Source organism: Euprymna scolopes, chromosome 2 (genome assembly GCF_053919585.1).
Source record: "Euprymna scolopes isolate OS-2025 chromosome 2, ASM5391958v1, whole genome shotgun sequence".
Classification (NCBI taxonomy): domain Eukaryota; kingdom Metazoa; phylum Mollusca; class Cephalopoda; order Sepiida; family Sepiolidae; genus Euprymna; species Euprymna scolopes.
The window spans coordinates 78,081,965-78,101,904 of NC_136483.1; the positions used below are offsets into that span (position 1 = coordinate 78,081,965).

Here is a 19,940-nt window from a genome sequence, read left to right on the forward strand (position 1 = left end):
TTTGTGTTTGCTTTTGAATGCATCAAAACTTATCTTTTATGCAATTTTTTTTTTAAAGTTTATTTTGTGTATAATAAAACTTTACATAAAAGAAAAATATTTTTGATACACAAATAATTAGTACGCTTGTGGCAGCTGAAAGTAGAGATCACTTAAATCACCTTTTCTTTAGTGAAAATAATTTTAATGTTTAATGCTTAAAAAAATAAGATATTGGGGCAAATAGACGCTGTCACTTATGCATGACATTTATTTTTAAAATGTAGAGATACTAATATTACAAGTATTAGGATTTTTTTTTTTTTTTTTTTTTGTAATTAAAATTTTTAAGAGGATGTCTTTACTGTCTATGAACTGAAAATATACAAAGTCAGTGATTTTCCACATGTAGCTCAGATCAACCGATATGAGCAAGCCACGTTCTTAACACAGCAAGAAAAATATTTACGCTGAGTTTGTTTTTCTTTTTTTAATTGTAAATTCAATAGATTACTTCATTTACAATTCTTGCTGAGAAGAAAATTTAAAAAAAATATTTTTTAAAAAAAATCTCTAAATACAGCATCACATTCCAGTCAAAGAAAAAAAAACCTGGTATCACAGACTGCAAAAAAAAAAAAAAAAAAAAAGTGGTAGTAGAAAAGCAGACTTGAACCCGCACCGCAAAGGAGGAAAAGAACGGGAAAAAAACGTGACGTCTTTGCTGTTACGGCCACCGCCAAACCGGAAGTGCCGTAGGTTTAAATTAAGGCTAGACAATCGAAAAGAGGGGATGACTTTCGAAAATATCGGTGAAAAAAGCGACCCCTCCCTGTAGAAAAGTGCCCAGTTGAGGGTGAAGAAATTAATGTTTTTAGCCAATTTTTCGGTATTTGTCGTCTGAAGGGTTGAGCTTCAAAACAATACTGATCTTTTGAAAATTCATTGCCTGTCGAAAGTTTTAGGCAGACATGCAAACAGATTTATATATGGGTAGCTCAAATTTTTTACTCAAACCGATTAAAAAGCTTTCCCTATCTCTGAATACCCTTTATGTAAAATTTCAAATGTTTAGACCAGAAATTGTCTTTAATAATTTGGTAGAGACCGCAGAGGTCAAATTTTTTTTTTTTTAACTTTGACCCCTATTATATGACCCCTTAACATTTATTGTTTTGGGCTCAAATCAAGTTATTAAGTTAGATCCATGTCCAAGGAACCTATATTTAAAATTTCAATTGTTTATATCCAAAATTGGCAGAGGAGTTTGGTAGAGTTCTCAAAGGTCAAATCGTTGAACTTTGACTCCTTGACAGCTAAATTTATGGGCGAAAACGGATTACAAAGATTTTCCCAAATCTCAAGTCTGTAGACTGAAAATTGACAAAGTTATTGTATAGGGAAATGTACACAGACAAACAGACACTTTCACTTTTATAGATAGATTTAAAAAAAAAAAAAAAAAGACAAAATAGAAATTTAAAAATCTTAATATTAACATAGAAAAATATTTTAATTTCTTAACAATGAATTGAACCCGAATCATTAGAAAACAAATCAATATTTTTGTTTTCCGGAGGGGATGGGCATATGATTACTTTGGAGTATGCTAATGCAGTGAACACTTATAAAATTAAAAACAATTGTATATAAAAAATTTTTAGTATAAAGCCATTTTTGAAATAGAAAAATGTAGTTCTAAGAAAAAAAAAAAAAAAAGCCAGCATAGATCCAGTTATAAGACTTTCCAAGTAAATGATCCAGTCATGATCAGCAACTGAAGAATTTAAAGAGATTTTATATATTTCATAAAGTGATTCTAGTATCCAGTTTGTTCCTATCACCGATGGTTATAAATGTAGCCATCAAAATCTTTGTGGTCATACCCTCTTTAAAATGACAAAAATATTGCAAGAAAAATTGGAGATAGACAAATTTAGGAGAAACAAAACGATTTTTGAGAAATATCAAATTAAATTTTTTAAACAGAATTTGATCGGCGTTTATATATTGCATTAATAGTTTAAATGCTGCCATAAACATTTTCTAAAATAAGTTCTGTAATAAACATATCCAACAAATCAATGAAGTGATAAATTCAATATCTTTACATTTTAAATATGTTCATATCGCCGGTGTCTTTAAAATGTAGAAACATTGATCAATCAACTAATACACGTGTGCCTATATAAACTACAACAGACATTAGCATCATCTCTCATTTTGTCAGTCGATGGTATTTGCTGTTGCCTACTGACAATGAGGAAAATAAAAATGAAATTAATTCAGGAAAGTCGGATAAGAGAAACATTTGGATTTATTTTTCAGTTTTTAAATAAAAAAAATCTTCAGCACCAAAATTGGCTTTTAAATGTTTGTAATATTAGATGTTGGAAACAAACAAATTCTTGTTCCAAGTAATATTTAAAAAGAAAATTTTAATTTTTTTGCATTACGATGCGAATCCAAATAAGATCAAATCAAATTTGAATATTGATAAAGGGTCACATAGCAACTTTTATGTATAGAGAAAAAAATAGATGTACCTATAAAACAAAGTAGATTTTTATTTTGAGGGGGGGGGGGCTTTATAAAAATGGTAAAATGATTTAATTCATATAATTGAATGCATGATGAATGATGGTTTGTGATGTCCGGGTATTTCATAAGTTTTCTTCAGTGGAGGTGTACAAGAGGATCTTTCAAGAAAATAATGAACCAAAACACACACACTGGCATAAGTAACTTACAGATGGTTAGATTCAATCGTATTACAGAGTAAAAATCTCTTGATTTGAAAAGTTATAGTAAAGAATCTCAGGAAAAAAATAAAAAAAATTACAAAGTGTGTGTATGTGAGAGAGAGACAGAAAGATTGCTGGTGAGAATGTTGAACTTACTAGTTCTCTTTAGAACATACACTCAAACTAAAAAAATGGGCCAAACAAATTTTATTGCACTAAAAGCTATATTGAACACAGAACAAGGAAACTTAGAGACTAATAACACAGAACACAACATTTACTTTAATAAATGCTTAGGACGGAATCCCATTCCCTTTTGATTTCTTTAAAAGATCAATCCTTTTAGACATGCTCTCAACCAACGTGGAACACTGAAGAGGAGATGCTATTCCATTTGCTTTGCACAGCTTCCCAGTTTGTCATTGTTCAAAAAAGCTCTTCCACCCAATGCACGAGATATTATGAACCAAATATTCTTGATTGGGTTTAAATCGGGGCTTTGACCTGGCCAAAATATCACATTAATTGTATTATCAGAAAACCATTTTTTTGTGACTTTAGCAGTGTGTGCAGGGGCATTATCGTGTTGAAAAATAATGTTCTGAGATATTCCCAGCTTCTGGATACTTGTTAACAGTCCTGTTTCTAATATTCAAATGTATTCCTTTGCATTGATTGACTTCTCACATTTAATAAGTTCCCCAACTCCTGCTGCAGTAAAAGTTTCCCATACCATTATCCCTCTATTCCCGTGTTTAACTGTCGTTTTTATGCGACTTGGCGAAAATCTTTCTCCAGTTCTTCTATTGCACCATTCGGGAGCATCAATAACAAGACAAAATCTTCATTCCTGAACCAGCCTGTGTCTTTCTTGCTATAATACGAGAAAAATCTCTATCATTGATGTAAGATAAAAATGGCTTCTTTGCACACCTTTTAGAAGAAAATTCCATTTTTTTCATTCGTCTAGATATTGTATATATAGAAAGAGAATTTTCAGCCCGTTTTGAATTCTTTGCTATAGTCAACATAAGTTTTTTCATTCCTTCAAAACAGTTCATTTAAGCCTGTGGTCATCCTTCAAAGTGAATGCTTTAGGGCGACTAGATCCAGATTTCCCTTTTACCAAGCATTCGACTTCTTTGACCAATTCGCTTCACTACAGAAAAAAAATGTTTTCACTTTTTCTTTTCTTAAAATATCAAAAATCTGCTTGTAAGTCATTTTGAACTGCTTTGGTTTTTTATATCCTTGCCAAAATGCGGTCCTACCATTTTTAGGATTAATTTTTCCTCTTATTATTATATGCTATAATAATAATGAGCTACAAAATAGAAATTTTCAGTTAAAATTAATGAAAATTCATGGAAAAATATTGAAAAATCGATTTCTTCCTTTTTTTCACTCTTGGCCCATTTTTTTTTGCTCATGAGTGTATGTCTAGGTTTAATAAGAATGATTAAAAAACTTAAAACATTCTGGATATTATTTAAAATCTGGAAGGCAATTTAATTCATAAATGCAAAGCATGTGGAGAAAAAAGACAAAAATTGGTTTACAAAAATAATTATTTTTTTTTAAATCTACCTTTTGACCAGGCTATTAGAACCAGTTGTGCACTTGAAAGTGTTTCTGTGGAGTGAACTGGATTTGAACTTTGAACAGACAGGTTTATTTATTTATTTTTTTAAAAGAAAATTAATGAAATTTTTATGGAGACAAAGGAGTTGGGTGAAAAATTTTTTTGTATCAACATAAATTAAAGCAGTTCTCCCCAGAACGTGCTGCTGCTATCGTGCACAGTAATCACTTTTTCCATAACTACCAACGTAATAGATGCACTGAGACTAAAGCTGCTTTCAGGACTGCCAGCAACCACTGTAAAAGAGTAAGAAAAAATGCAAAAGAGCTATATGCGCAGTCTGTTAAATCCCACCAGTTTTGGCAAATAACAAATAGGATCCTGAACAGAAGTGTGCGTTCTATCCCAACCATTATCAATGGACCAGAGGTTATCTCGTCAGCATCAGACAAGGCCAAACTATTTGCAAAGAACTTTGCAGCTAATTCTATCCTATGCGACGAAGGCCATCAACTCTCCATATTTCCTCCTATAACACAGAACATGCTAGGTAACACACAAATATCTGTGCATGAGGTCGCCAAGCTAATCAAGAACCTTGATTCCAGTAAAGCAACTGGCCCTGACGGCATTCCAATTATAGTGTTAAAAAAGCTTCAACCAGAACTTGCTCCCATACTTATGAAACTGTTTAAGCGCTGCCTTAAGGAGAAGTGCTTTCCGACTCCCTGGAAAACCTCATCAGTTTGCCCTGTATTTAAGAATTCAGGTGATAAGTCATCTCCCTCTCAGTACAGACCAATAAGTCTCCTGTGTGTTATGAGTAAGTTGCTGGAATCAATATTAAATAGAGAAATAGTCAACCACCTCAGCAGAAACAATCTTCTTAGTGACACACAATATGGTTTTCTTTCTGCAAGATCTACAGCAGATGTGCTAACGGTTATATCTCACAGGATTACTGAATCTCTTGACAAAGGCTTCCTTTCTAGGGTAATTGCTCTTGACATATCAAAGGCCTTTGACAAGGTATGGCATAAGGGTCTACTTCACAAGATTTCCAGCTATGGTATAACTGGAAATGTTTTCTCAATCATTAAATCATTTCTCTCCGATAGGCTCATAAGAGTAGTGGTCGATGGACAAAAATCAGAGGCCTGCAGTATTAATGCTGGAGTCCCTCAAGGGTCAATCCTGGGCCCAACTCTCTTCCTGATCTACATCAATGACCTCCCTAAACACATACTTAAATCATTCGTTGACATCTATGTTGATGACACGACCATCTATGGCAACACATCAAAGGCTGTAAATGACAAAGTTCTCTCTGATCGAGCGCATGGTTCAGTGGGGGAAAACGTGGCTGGTTACCTTTAATGCATCCAAAACCAAACTCCTATCCTTACATCATCAACGCTCTGATCCCCATCTGGCATCAATTGTGATGGATGGTTCTCGTCTGGGAGAGGCCCCGTGTTTTGACAAGCTTCTGGGCTGTACCTTTACTCCTGATCTGAAATGGAACACGTACATCAAGTCTGTTGCCAAGGTCGCTGGAAAGATGGTGGGATCCTTCTACCGCTCCAGAAGATATCTCACTACTGATGCAATTCTCTATCTATATAAAATCCAAGTACGTCCAAGGATGGAATACTGCTGCCATATCTAAGACTTTGTGGCTTAGTGGGGGATGCCCTTTTCTCTACTCTGCAACCTCTCTCCTACAGAAGAGACGTTGCGAGCATATCCTTGTTTTATCGTTATTTCCATGGCAGGTGCCCGTCTGAACTCCAATCGCCAATCTTTCATGAAAAACACCCGTCTAGCTGAATCCACTATGAAAAATTTCCCCCACTCTATCTGTGCCTAAATCAAAACGCGAATTCCATGAACAAAGCTTCTTTCTTAGAACTGCACGCCTGTAGAACTCTGTTCTATCTGCCTCCTTACCACTTGACTACAACTTAGATGTCTTCAAGTCCAACGTTAGCAAATTCCTAAATGAACCGGCCCCTTAAGTAAACACTTCAAATCTCCACACTAACATACTGTACTTGCAATAACCCTTATCCCTGAGTGGCTTCCGGGCCTTGATAAGTGGTGACCACCATGTAAAAAAAAAAAAAAAAAAAAAAAAAAAAAGATAGGTGTACAGCACCTTTTCTTATTCCTGTTTTGCTTTCTTCCACATTCTCTCTACATGGTTCCTTGTAGACTGTTTTTAAGTCTACGAAGTGTAAACTGTGGTTCACAGTCAAATGTTTGTATCATTTTTCTTCCAATTTGTTGTACATCTTCCAAGAGTGAGAAATTACTGTGATACCTGGCAATATATAAGTTTTTATTATGAGAAGCGTTGCAGCATTCCTGTTAAATATTGTCACCAGAAAATTCTTCACTACGGGGTCATATCTTACAGATAACCTTGCCAAAATTGTTTTTATATGGTCGAACAGAGATTGATTGATCTTAACCATACGCTTTAGGTGTGTGATGTCCCGTGAAAATGTTCTTTATAAATCTTTTGCAGAAAATTCTTCCAATTTGTAATGGTTGTCTTGGATCCCTATACAACATTCGTGCCAGCCTTTCTGTTATGTTGTGAGAAGACAAATATATTGACTTTATTATCTGCGCTAATTCCAATCTCACTTGTGCAAAAAAGTATGCCTTCCTAGTAATGTCTACATTTGTGATTTGCCAAGAATATTAATCAGTGATATTCCTTTATGCAAACGTGAAGATATTTTTGCATGTTATGCAAAACGTTTTTTTTTTTGCTAAGAGTTTTCTTTTCTAGGAATGAATTACTTATCCTAACAAAATTCATGGTCAAAACCCAGATTTCAACCTAGAAAGGGGGGGGGGTAAAAATAGGTACATACCTATCATGGAACAAATGTCATTCCCAAAATCAAATTGATCAGGTAATTTTTTTTTATATACAGAAAATCATTTTTTGACAATTTTAATAGTAAATCGTAGCTATTACAAGGCTGAATTTGCTCTCAGTAGTTCTAATTTAGTTGTCTTTATTAGAGATAGACGATCAAGGTTTCACTTCCTCATAGAATTTGATTTTCTTAGTTCTTGATCAATGTGATTTTTGAATAGGACATTTTTGTTCCAGGACTTGTATGTTCATATATATATATATATATATATATATATATATATTTTAATTAGGTTGAACTTCAAAACTTGCATCAAATTCATTCATTATTGTTTTAAACAATTGTCATAACTAATCATCTGCCAACCAAGAAGCTGAAATGCTCCAGCATTTTCAGTCTGTTTACGTAAACAGTTGGAAAAAGCCACATGAAAAGTTGGTTTTGTTTGGTTCAAAAGTTGGACTAGTACAAAAATTAAAAAAGCTGCTTATAGAAGATGCTAAAAAAAAAAAAAAAGAAAAAAAAAAGAAAACCTGTAGATAAGCCCTTTTGTTTTGCGAAAGATGTACGAGAAACATTGACCACCTGATGGAGCAAGACCAAAAAATGACAGCTTTTAGAAAGCAGGATCCAAAATCTTTGTACCATCAAATTTGAGGAGTCGATTTCACATCAAATTCCTTGCTTCAATACACTGAAGTCAGAGGCAGTAAAAATTGGTCAATTAAGTGGACCCCCCCCCCCCATGTATTTTACTTACCCGTATTCACAAGACTTTTTTTCCAAGAAAACATTTAATTTACAAACATAGTCATTTTAAAAATTAAAATACTATACATTGTGAGACAATGACAAGAACATCTTTGAAAAAAACCCAACTCCCCACATTTGGGGACTTATACTCAACTTTTCTTGTCCTTTTGAGCATTGTAGAAAAGATGAGAATGGAATGTAGCATCAAAATGAGACAGTATCAAAGTGAAAATGGGATACAAATTCACCCGTTGCTGAAAGTTTTCTACCTCATTTCCCAATGGATGAATCCCTTAATCCTTTGGGGTCATGTGAGGATGCTGCATTATTTCTTCCTGGGCAAGAATAGCCTGGCAGCACACATCCCCCGTCAAAGCATATACAGCACCTGGTATTACGAAATGACCCATTTTAGTACTGACCAGGTTCAACATTGCTTAACTTTGGTGATCTAACTGGAACCAGTGTATCAACATGATTATTCCGTATATAGGAAGGAGAACTGTCGGTAGACACTCTTCTCCCAAATAGTAGTATTTTCTGCTTTAACATAATAGATCCGATAAGATTCTGAATCTCCATAGTCGATTCCATACTCACCAAAAAACTAAACTTAGCTATTAGAATTGACATCAAAAGAAGTGAATCACAAATGGCTGATGTATGAATAGTTTATATGTAAAAGAAAAATAAGAGCATTCTAGAAAACATTTCAACTAGAAATATTTGCAAAATCTTGTACAGATATTACTTTGAGGAAACATATACAGCGTAAGAGTCAGTAATTATCAGAAAGCAACATGACAGATCAACTGTCAATGTAGCAGTGATTAATTGAAGAGAAGGAAGAAAATTCCTGACCATATCAAGTGGCTCTATCCAAATTTACATCTGCTATATATGCATTTACATACATCTTAGATATACATAAAGATGGAGATCAGGAGAAGAATCATCTGGCAAAATACAGCAATTCCATGTGTAAGTATAGATAGGAATACAGTGATAAACTAAATAATGGGGATATTGTGGAATTGTTTATTTCTATTTTAGGTACTTATTTAGTTTAATGAAGATGTTAAAAAATGAATATATATATTGTACGTACCCGTTAGGGAATTAAGTTTTTATATAAAATTTCACTTAATTTGATCAAGTAATTTTGTTGTTGTTTTTTTTTTTTTTACAGTGGAAAAAAAATTTGTTATGACAGTGAGCATAAGCAGCCATGTTTGGATTTTTAGACCACGAGGGAATAACTCAGTCTTTCACATATAGCGAGCGTTGTCGGCCAATAAAAAAGCAACATGTTACAAGACACCCATCCCCTTCCTCGTGGTCCAAAAATCCAAACATGGTTGCGTATGCTTGCTGTCAAATTGTTTTTCTGCTGTAAAAAAAAAAAAAAAAAAAAAAAAAAAATTACTTGACCAAATTGAGTGAATTTTTTTTTCTATGAGAACTTAATTCCAATACAATATATATTTTTTCAATATTTTCATTTTTTAAATGTCTTGATTAAACTAAACAATTACCCCTATTTATGCTAACATGTTTAAAGAAATAAATCTGACAAACTTTTAGATGTACACACACACACACACACATATATATATATATACATATATATATAAAGTGATGAGAAATGATGGTCCTAATTTAGAGCCGAGAATGATAAAGTGTAATTAATTATATAGCTACCACTTATAAAGGATTTAGTATGTGAATTTAAAAACCAGTCAACCAAAATATTGCAGATATAAGATCAGCTCAATAGTGGATTTAATCCTCAAGAGCTATAGTAGATTTAGTTTAATATTCCAGATGTCTGGTAGCAATGTTCTGGAAATATCTGGACAGTATTCTTCCAAGTGTTAGTTATCACTCCAATACGGAGATATAAAAGTTACCCATAGATTTGATGCTAAACCCGATGTCTCTCAATGCTGCACATGGATTCTCATTTTGGTCTCACCTCCCTGTTGATGAGATCATCTCTCACAATATCATCTATGAAACGATTGTAAACCATCTGATTGTTTTGATTTCTTTGAACATGTAAATCAACTTATACCAATTCATTTACCTCCTATTTAATACACACGTGTGTGTGTGTGTATTTACATAAACACGTATACATACATGCATATACATATATACAAGACAGGTAGGCATGCATGCAGCAGGAATACATAAAATTCATATTTACAAATGTTATTTCTTTTTTGTTTTATTTCAACAGTGGAGGGGTAGAAAAGAAAAATGTAATCACAATTCATTACATAGAAAACATTAAAACTGTCTTAACACCCCCACTCAGCGTTTTTGTAATTGTCCATTTGAACTGATTTGAACTTAAAAAAATTAAATGTAAGGGAATCTTTATAGGGAATGAATGGGGGAAGGGATGGAGAGAAAAGGGTGAAAGTGATCAAGAAATGTTGAAAGAAAATAGATTAATGAATGTTGTCAGAAGATGAAGGGAAAAGTGAAGGCCAGGGTTGAAAGATTTTTGGCAGTGTTGGAAGAGAGAGAAAGAGTGTGTGATGAACTTCTTTTTAAATAAGAGATAGGTCAATGGAGAAAGGGAGTGTTGCCTAAATAATTCAGAACAAATATTTCCTGCAATTATCAGCGCCACATTGGCACACGATGCGATACTGTTTCTCATCTTCACCATTCTCATCTCTGTCAGATTTTGAAACGTTTGAATCTTCTTTAGATGCAGCAGGTTTCTCTTGTTTGTCTTCTACCCCATCAGCAGCAGCAGCAGCACCTGCACTATCTTTATTCGCTGCAGTCGACTCGGTCTCTCCATCCTTTGAAGCTGCTCGCGGTGACGGGACTTCAGCTGAAGATGGATCTTTGAAAGCAGACTGGTGGGAATCAACTAGAAAGAAAAATAAGAAACAGAAAATAAAAATGTATGTGAAAAGAAATCAACTTTGCTTCAAAGAAAGACTATGTCACATTGCAATGAATGATATTCCTTTAATTTGGGGATATAAAAAAAATGATCTTAAGTTTTCAATTCTTCTGGTTAGTCAAAATAGGTCAAATTCTGAGGTCAAGAAGGACAATTAAAAATAAAATACTAACCTGTCATCATGTAATCAAAAGTAAGCTCTTCTCCTCTGGCAATGTCTCTCTTGGCAAATAAAGCTATTCTCGGTAAACGAGGATCCAATGTGTTGATCCATACACCAAAGACTTCTAAATTCGGATCACACTAGTAAAAGAGAAAATTAAAAGAATTAAAAAAAAAAAAATAAACAAAAAAGTATATTTGTATTAGGAAAAGACAATAACTGCCCTTGGATATTATGAACTTTTAAGATGGTGATCTGAGCACCAAGATACATTAACAAGTAATTTTATTAAATCCATGCAAAATATTGAAAAAAAAAAATATTTGTTACATGTTTAACATCAATGTTTGCGATAAGAAATAAAAAAAAAATTAATATCACCATTCATGACAAAATTTTACCTAAGAAAAGTTGCTTGATTTATCATACGGATTGGTTTTCATTTTCATCCCCAAATTGAGACAATACCATAGAGATTTGCTTATTTTTAAAGTTTTAAAATGGTTTCAAGGCTCCTTTTTAGAAAAATATTAAACGCCCAAGAAATATATGTAATTTACATTAGTTTTTGTGTATATATTGAATCCCATATATTGAAGATTCTTATTTTGTTTCTAGTTTTGTGTTTTGGTCCATTAAAATTTTGATATAATTTGGTAATCATATTTATAGACATATTTATATTTATAATATTTTCTAGTCTTTGCACATAATCAAATGACACATTCAAACTCCAACGTTGTTGACAATTTTAAAACAATCCTTTTTTTTTTTTTTTTTTGGACAAGGGAATCACTGTTTATCATGGACTGAAGAACACTTGAAGATAAGGGTTAATGAGACAACACTGTGATAATCGGTAATGGAGGAAGTTGATTATTTACTAGGCTAGCTTAACAAGAACTTGTCCATGTTGGAGTTGAAACTGACCATGTATAGTCAAACTGAGATGCAACCCTGCAGTATTGTGTTCCACAAACGGGTAGCTTTAGAAAAGAAGCTTTACTCATGGAATTTTCATTTAGTTTTAAGTACAGATAGAGAGCAGGGGAAATTGTTGTTGGTGATTGTAGCTAGGTGAGTGCTTGTTGTGAAGGTTTATGGGATGGGTCATAGATTGAAGCTCAGTTGAGCATTTGCCAGGAAAATAATGACAGAGCAGACTGATTCACTATGTCTTTTCTGTGGGAAAGACATAGCAAGGAAAAGAAAGGAACATTCCTCACCAGATTTCGAAGCCGGGTTTGTACACTGTCAAGGCAGGAAAGAATGCACTGAGCAGCACCTCTCCAAATGTGACAACACTACTCCATTGTAAGATGTTAATACATTTTTTTTAAATTGTCTGTAGGCATAATCATGGTATGAATATCCAACAAGTTGTATGTGCTCTTTCATATTTAATTTCTACAAATTCACCACATAAACAATAGCAAAAAAAAAAAAAAAAATACTCACAGAATGATTAACAAAATGAGAGACATTTCCATAATAACCAGCATCAACCGTGAAAGGACAATCGCCATCATTATAATCTAAGTCAAACAGGTAAGTTCGTCCTTCTGCATCATAACGTTTACCTCTTCGCTCAGCTTCTTCATTTGTTATAACCTGAAAGAAAACAATAAATGAAATTATCTTGCAAAAAAATTTAAAAATAATAGCAGACAGAAACAGAATTTCCATGTACATTCTTTTTTTTCTTTCTCTTGTTCACCCCTAACAAAGCCTATTGCCACTTGAACGTGAGGGGTTACAATGTGGAGCCATAACTAGAGGGGCACAGAGAGATGTCTGTTCACATTACATTTAGATTTCTGCATATTAGTACATTCAGGGAAGCAGGAAAACTTGAGGGAATTCCAAAGTCTAGTAGTTCAAGGGAAGATACTATTAAAGTAGAAAAGTTTCTGGCATTTAAAGATCTCTACAGCGAAGGGTGGGACTTTGCTGCTTGTCAAGTTAAATCTAGGATATTTAAGTACTTTAAGTTTGTTAGAGCACATTCCATTAAAATACTTGTAAAACAGGCACAAGGATGTAACATTGCAGTGATGGAACAAGTGTTAGAGCTTGCTTCATAGTTGAGACCTATTACATTGGAGACTTTTTTGCTAAGCCCAGATATAGCAACAATACTCTATGCACGGTGAGGATTTTTAAAGATATAGAATACTCTCAGGTGTGAGTAGTTTTTAGCACGATAAAGTCAACCTCCATTCTTTGCAGTAGCCTTGGCAATGTCTTCAACATATTTGTTCCAGTTACTTGTCAATGTTAAGTCGAGGAGATTGAAAAATGAGCTTTCGGGTAAAGTGTTAGTCATGGCAATTAGTGGTTAAAAAAGTTTCTTGGAAAGAAGCTTAGTCTTACTAGCATTAAATGTTACTATCCATTTTCATTCCTACTTACTAGAGCTCATTTTCTCAGGTTTCAGCATTGCCTTAGATATGTGTACATTAGTTTTTCTCATGTCTGTTACAGAACGTGGTGTCATTAATAAATATGCCCAGCTTAGACACATTTTATCAGGGAAGTCGTTTATGAATATCAAGAATAATAAAGTTGTTGGATAAATGACTTATTGTTAGATAGTGGAGGGGGGGGGGTGCTAATTGTCAGTTATTCACCACACTATTATAATTTTTTGAAAAATCGTGAGTTTCTAATTTCTACAACTCCATGCATTTTATAGTCATTTCAGTATGCCTTCACTTGGCTGTAGTTAATTTCCTTTTATAATGATTCATAGCATTTATAAATTTTTGCCTAGTTGTATGACTTATGGCAGATGAACTGACAGAATGCATGTTTTTACACAATGATCAAGAGACAGGTTGAAGTGAAATATCGGGGAAAAATAAGGCCTGCTGTAGAACTTTTGCATGGGAACATTTGCTTCAATGGCTGCCTTGAGCCATTTAATTGCCTCAATTTGCACACTGTTCAGCACAAAGTAAAAAGATATTACACCAGGAGACATCTTTGATGTGATCCATGATTAGTCTGAAATATTGTCATTTTGAGCAACAGCATCACAATTTGAGGTTGAAAGTCTACCAATATCACAAGATGATCAGCATTCCAGAATAGGATCATATAATACTTGGGTACTGTCCTGGGTCAAGGGAGAACGATAGAAGAAATATTATTGCAAGGCCTGATTATCTGATTTTAGATTGTGCTCTCCAGTTAAGTGGAATGCGTTACAAATATAGACTTCCTGTATATGTCAGAGTCCTGACAGCAGTGTTGTTTTTTTTGTTTTTTGTTTTTTTTACATAGGCATAACCACTTATCAAGGCCAGAGACCACTTGGGGATAAGGCAGTAGTCAATTGGACAATATAGTAATCGTTATTAATGAAAATGCGGTAAATTTGTTAAGTGGAACGGCTCATCAAGAACTTGTTTACGTTGGTTGGGCATGAAGACAACATTATTGTAGTCTGCTGGAAAGCAGAAGACAATTCCACAGGTGTGCAGTTCTAAGAAAGAAGCTTTGTTCATGGAATCTACGTTTAGATTTAGGCACAGATACAGAGTGGGGGGAATTATTGATAGTGTTTTCAGCTAGACGAGTGTTTCTTGTGAAAGTTTGGCGAGGGGGGACCATAGATTGAAGCTCAGTTGAGCACTTGCCATGAAAATAATGATAAAGCAGAGAAACTCGCAACATCTCTCCTGTGAGACAGAGGTTGCAGGTAATAGAAAAGGACATCTCCTACAAAGTCTATTTTGAACTCTATCAAGGCAGGACAAGTCCTTTCTAGTAACTCCTGCCCAGATGTGGCAACAGTACTCCATCCTTGGATGTACCTGGCTTTTATATAGATAGAGAATTGCATCAGCAGTGAGATATACACTCGATCAATAGAAGGATCCCACCATTTTTCCAGTCCAATCATATTAAAGTGATTACAGGGGATTAAGGAGTAGAGGTTAGTTTCATTTAGTGCTAAGATATTTGGGGATTTTACTAGGAGAAATTATTCTGGATTGTCTAAATTAGTTCTAAACCCACTGATATTTGTAAACGCAAGTCTCAAGGAATAAGACGAATTGGTTTTGTTTGGTGGGTGTCTAGTTTGATAGTTTTGTTTTTTTATGTTTAAGATGTCATTTCATTAGTTTCAATTTTAGAATAGAATGGGTTAGGCAAAGGGGGTATGTTTGATGCCAATTAGTTGACTCTTCATTTATAGAAAAGCCCACTAAAGGCAAGTTAAAGGTCCCTTTACATGCACAACATTGTACTATAGCTATCCCGATATTATACAACTAATGATAAAGATGCTCTTAGCACTACCTAAGAGTTAAGATACCTGTACTACCAGTTGCAAACAGCAGCCAGACAAACTGTCAGACAATTGTGGCTCAGAGTAGTCATGTGAACATAATGGGCATCTCTGCATCATTTTTGACGCCAATGTTAGGGAAGAGGATTGAGAGCGTGTTGGGAGTGTACTTGAGGGTGGGTGGGTCACTGGCTGATTTTCCATGGGCAATAATAATAAAAAAAAAAAAAAAAACATTGGGCACAAAGAGTTTGGAACAAAATATGGGCCAATTTAATTTTTAGGCTAATTTAAAGTATAATGATCTACATTTGAAGAGAGTGTGTGGAATAAAACGAAAATTCAAAGAAATTATAATTTCTAATGTAAATAAGATATACACAAAAAAAGTTTTAAAACTTGTACACTACAATTACATTGTAAGTGAACCAATCAAAAATGTCCAAGGAAAAATGCAACAATCATACTTTTCTGCATAGACCATGAGGATTTTTTGACATCCACAAGGAGTCATTGTTTTTTCTTTTGGTTTAGAAAATCAGCCCATATTAGAGAAAAAGTATCTCAAATGATCCTACTGACCCCCCCACCCACCCTCGTTTAAGATCCTTGGTGTTATTAATACAAGCTCCTTTTGTATATCCTAGGAGGAATCTGAGGTATGGAGCGGAAAAGTTCTTTAAAAAGATTTTCAGCTCTAACACTTGTACATTTGAGCTTATTTCTTCTAAATGATAAAGCGACACATACATGTGTTAGCACGTCCAAGATGAGGACCCATGTACTGCTATATATATATATATATATATATATATATATTTTTACATGGTAGTCACCACTTATCAAGGCCCGGAAAACACTTGGGGATAAGGGTTATTGCATGTACAGTAATCAATGGGATAATATTGTAATAATCGTTAGTAATGGAGATGTAATAAAGTGTCTTAAGGGGGATGGTTTATCAGGAATATGTTTATGTTGGACTTGAAGACATCCAAGTTGTAGTCAGGTGGGAAACAGGCAAACGGAAGAGAGTTCCACAGGCGTGTACTTCTAAGAAAGAAGCTTTGTTCATGGAATCTACATTTTGATTTAGGCACAGATAAAGAGTGGGGAAAGTTATTGACAGTGGTTTCAGCTAGACAGGTGTTTTTCGTGAAAGATTGGCGATGGGGGACCAGAGACTGGAGATCAGACGAGTACTTGCCATGGAAATAACGATAAAACAGAGACAGGCTTGCAATGTTTCTTCTGTAGGAGAGAGGCTAGCAGGTAATATTAATATTTAAGTTTTCAATTTTGATTTCTATAATTTTCGAATTATAAATAAAATAAATATCTTGCTTGATGTTTATGCATGTTCAGTACAAATACAGATAATCAAGTCTTATCTCCATATATAATATTTTGATTGCAGAAATTTCCCTCTGGACACAATTACTGTATATTTGCAATAACAAATGCAACATACAAATTTATTATGTCTAAACTATTATCCCCCACATATGTAATTTCAGAGCACTGTTTTATACACATTCGTTATTATAAAACCCTACATTACATCATCATGATCACCAATATCTTTAGAGGAAGCAGTTCCTATTTTTCTCTCTAAATCTAAAGTCTTCCCACTACCCAAATCAAGACCGGGAAGATATATACACATAACTATATTGCCCTGACACCCTTCTTAACTGGATCTTACACTCATAGGCATACAATCACCTTTCCACTTCCCGATTCAACAAATAATTTCTCCCTACAAACATTCCAGCTAATTTCATTGGCTGAAAACAAATCTAATATTCCAGAATATACACCTTACAAAAAACAAACATCAGACCTTTACAAATATGGCCGCTCCCTCTACAGGAAACAGTTTTATGAATATTAAACCAAATACAAAATTATTAAGTGCTCATAATCATAAAGTTACATTTATATCCTCACATTGATGTGCAACTACCCCCTACAAAAAAAAAAAAAAAAAAAAAAAAAAAAAAAAATTTTTTTTTTTTTTTTTTTAAATCCGTGAACAAAATGCATACAATTTACAGATATCATTGCTTTTTTTTTTTCACTTATGATTATACTGAGGAAACTGACAACAGTGCTTTTTCTTTTGTATCACTTTGTTTTATAACCGGTCGTTTCCTCCTTCATGTTTTTCTTTACTTAGTTTTTTTTGATACCTATGCACACATTAATATTGCACCCCCCCCCAACAAAACCACTTTGAAACATCGCATTTTTATTTATGGTTACCATTGTTTACTTTGCATTTCCTGCATTAGCAGCTAAGAATTCAGTTGATGACCCAATATCGTAGGCATCTGTTTTATTATAGACAAATGAGACACTTTCCTTTAACATGATTATTTTCCCTTCTTGTTGCTTAGTATTTGCACCTTGCTATCCTGACAGCGATTATCAAGGTTAAATATGGAGCAAATATTCTAACCCCCAACCACTATTCTCCACTCACAGGATCCGTTCTTAATATGGGAATGTTGCAGGTGACAGAGGAGGTTTGGGGAAGGGGGTGAAAGCCATCAACACAAGGAGGTTGAGCAACAACAAGACTTTACTAGCGGGACCTGCGGAAATTCCACAGCGGACACATTCATATGTAACATATCGATATTGGCATTCTGTAGATGTTCAGTGTAAATGGAGACTCTGATATTGTAGACTTTTGTTAAAACTACAGAAGTATTTATCTAAGCTAGCACGAATGCCCAGCAAAGCCTGGTTGTAAAGTACACTTAAATATATTTTAATTCTTGCAGATTTCGTATATATTATTATAGAGTTAATGTTCTATCGATTTTTATATATAAAGTTGCGATTTCAAAAAAAAAAAAAAAATAAAAAATAAAATAAATAATCCATGACTTGGGGGCATTAGCTTGAATCGAAACCAAAATAAAAGCTTATGAAAAAAATGTGTATATATATATATATATATATATATATATATATATATATATAACTGGAGTTCTTTCAGCCATAATTGAAACCAAAACTTAAGAATTTTTGATAAAATTATTTATAAGTAATGGAAGAACATAAACGACCTGGATGTAAGCGTGACAAAAGACACATGCTATTGTATTAATATATAGATTGTTTTACAAAGGAGGAGGGGGGGGGAGATTATAGCCCCCCCCCCCCCAAATAAATCTTTACTTTATATCCACCTACACACTTTCCTTTAAAATGAAAACTTATATAGGTTTTCCATTATGCTGATTCAGAAAATATCATTTATATTTGGCAAATACAAGCAGTTTTGAACAAATCTAATTATATCCAACAAACACTGCAACCCCCAAATTTTTTGGTTGGTTCATAGTATTTGCACGTGGGGATACTGACAGCAATTATCAAGGTTAAATTTGTGGCAAATATTTGGACAGTCACCCCCATTAACAAAATGGTGTCTATTCCAAAAGCAGTTCTTAACATGAGAAGGTCGAGTGTTGGGCAATAACAACTGTACTTTGATTTTTCTACAAGAGGAGAGGGGCATACTTCCACCAGGCAATGCCGGTTAACATGTCCTGCTAGTTGTAAATATCTGCAAAATAAATATCACTATCAAGTTACTTGCATTTTGCATCATATACCTTTTATGGGTTAATTTTTACCTAATGAAATTTAACACTAGAATTAATATTGTTATAAAAAAATGGTAAGGGTACAATTATGTAAAGAATTGTTTGTATTGTTCAATATTAACAATCATAGATGAAAATGCAATTAATTAGCAATGTCTTCTTGTACAACTTAGAAAGTATAACCTTCCAATTATCAGCATTTTCAATGAAATTTCATAATGAATGTTATGTATTTATCAGTATAATTTTTTAGGGGTGGGGTGTGACAACATGAGTAGTTTCAGTTGATTTGAATTCAGACAAGTTTAAAACTTTGTATGCAAATTGAATCCAATAATGTAGAGTGGGTACCAGTATCACCAAACCGTGGTGTGCAAGAAATAAATAGAGGAAAGAAAGGAGGGGTATTATAACTTGAAAATTAAAAGATTCTATGTGCATATGTGTGTATGGAGGGGGAAGGGAAGTTGACAGGAAGTCATTCTTTGATGAAACAAAAGTCTTCTAACTGCTAGTGATGTCATGAAATATTCAAAGCATAATGAAATTAACATTTCTAGAGAGGAAAAAAGAAAAATGAGGAAAGACGAAAAAGAAAAATAAAGTGAGAGAGAAAAGGAAAAAAGAAAAATAAAGTGAGAGAGAAAAGGAAAAAAGAAATAAAATTAATAAGGACATTAAATTGGAGAATCTGTATCCCTGCTAAACAAATGACAAAGGCAAATGATTATCGATATGGTTTGAGAGAAGTACGTTCAAAATGACAATGGGATACTGGCAACAAATGAACAGAACAAAAGAAATACTTTGGAAAGATATGAGCGATTGTTGCATACAGTTTTCATGTAATCAAGATAATCTAAAAGCTGGAAAAGCATCTGGTCTGATCATAAGAAATGGGAAAGGAATGGTAAGCAAGATAGTAAGATGTAAAATTAAGGTGGCAGGATCCTCAGGTGTTACTGCAGAAATGTAGAAAGTT

The 19,940-nt window shown here is 33.8% G+C and overlaps 1 protein-coding gene across 2 annotated transcripts in view; it reads right to left on the reverse strand.

Moving 5' to 3' along the window:
• Positions 1-10,156: 10,156 nt before the first annotated feature.
• Positions 10,157-19,940, reverse strand: part of LOC145292763 (histone-lysine N-methyltransferase SUV39H2-like) — a 55,669-nt gene continuing 45,885 nt past the window's right edge. For both annotated transcript variants that reach the window (XM_080138801.1, XM_080138805.1), the window contains exons 4-6: positions 12,500-12,652; positions 11,052-11,181; positions 10,157-10,842 (exon numbers count right to left, since the gene is read on the reverse strand). In XM_080138801.1, the coding sequence (XP_079994927.1) occupies positions 10,559-10,842; positions 11,052-11,181; positions 12,500-12,652 (567 nt within the window). In that variant the 3' untranslated portion in view covers positions 10,157-10,558. The remainder of the gene's footprint in view (positions 10,843-11,051; positions 11,182-12,499; positions 12,653-19,940) is intronic.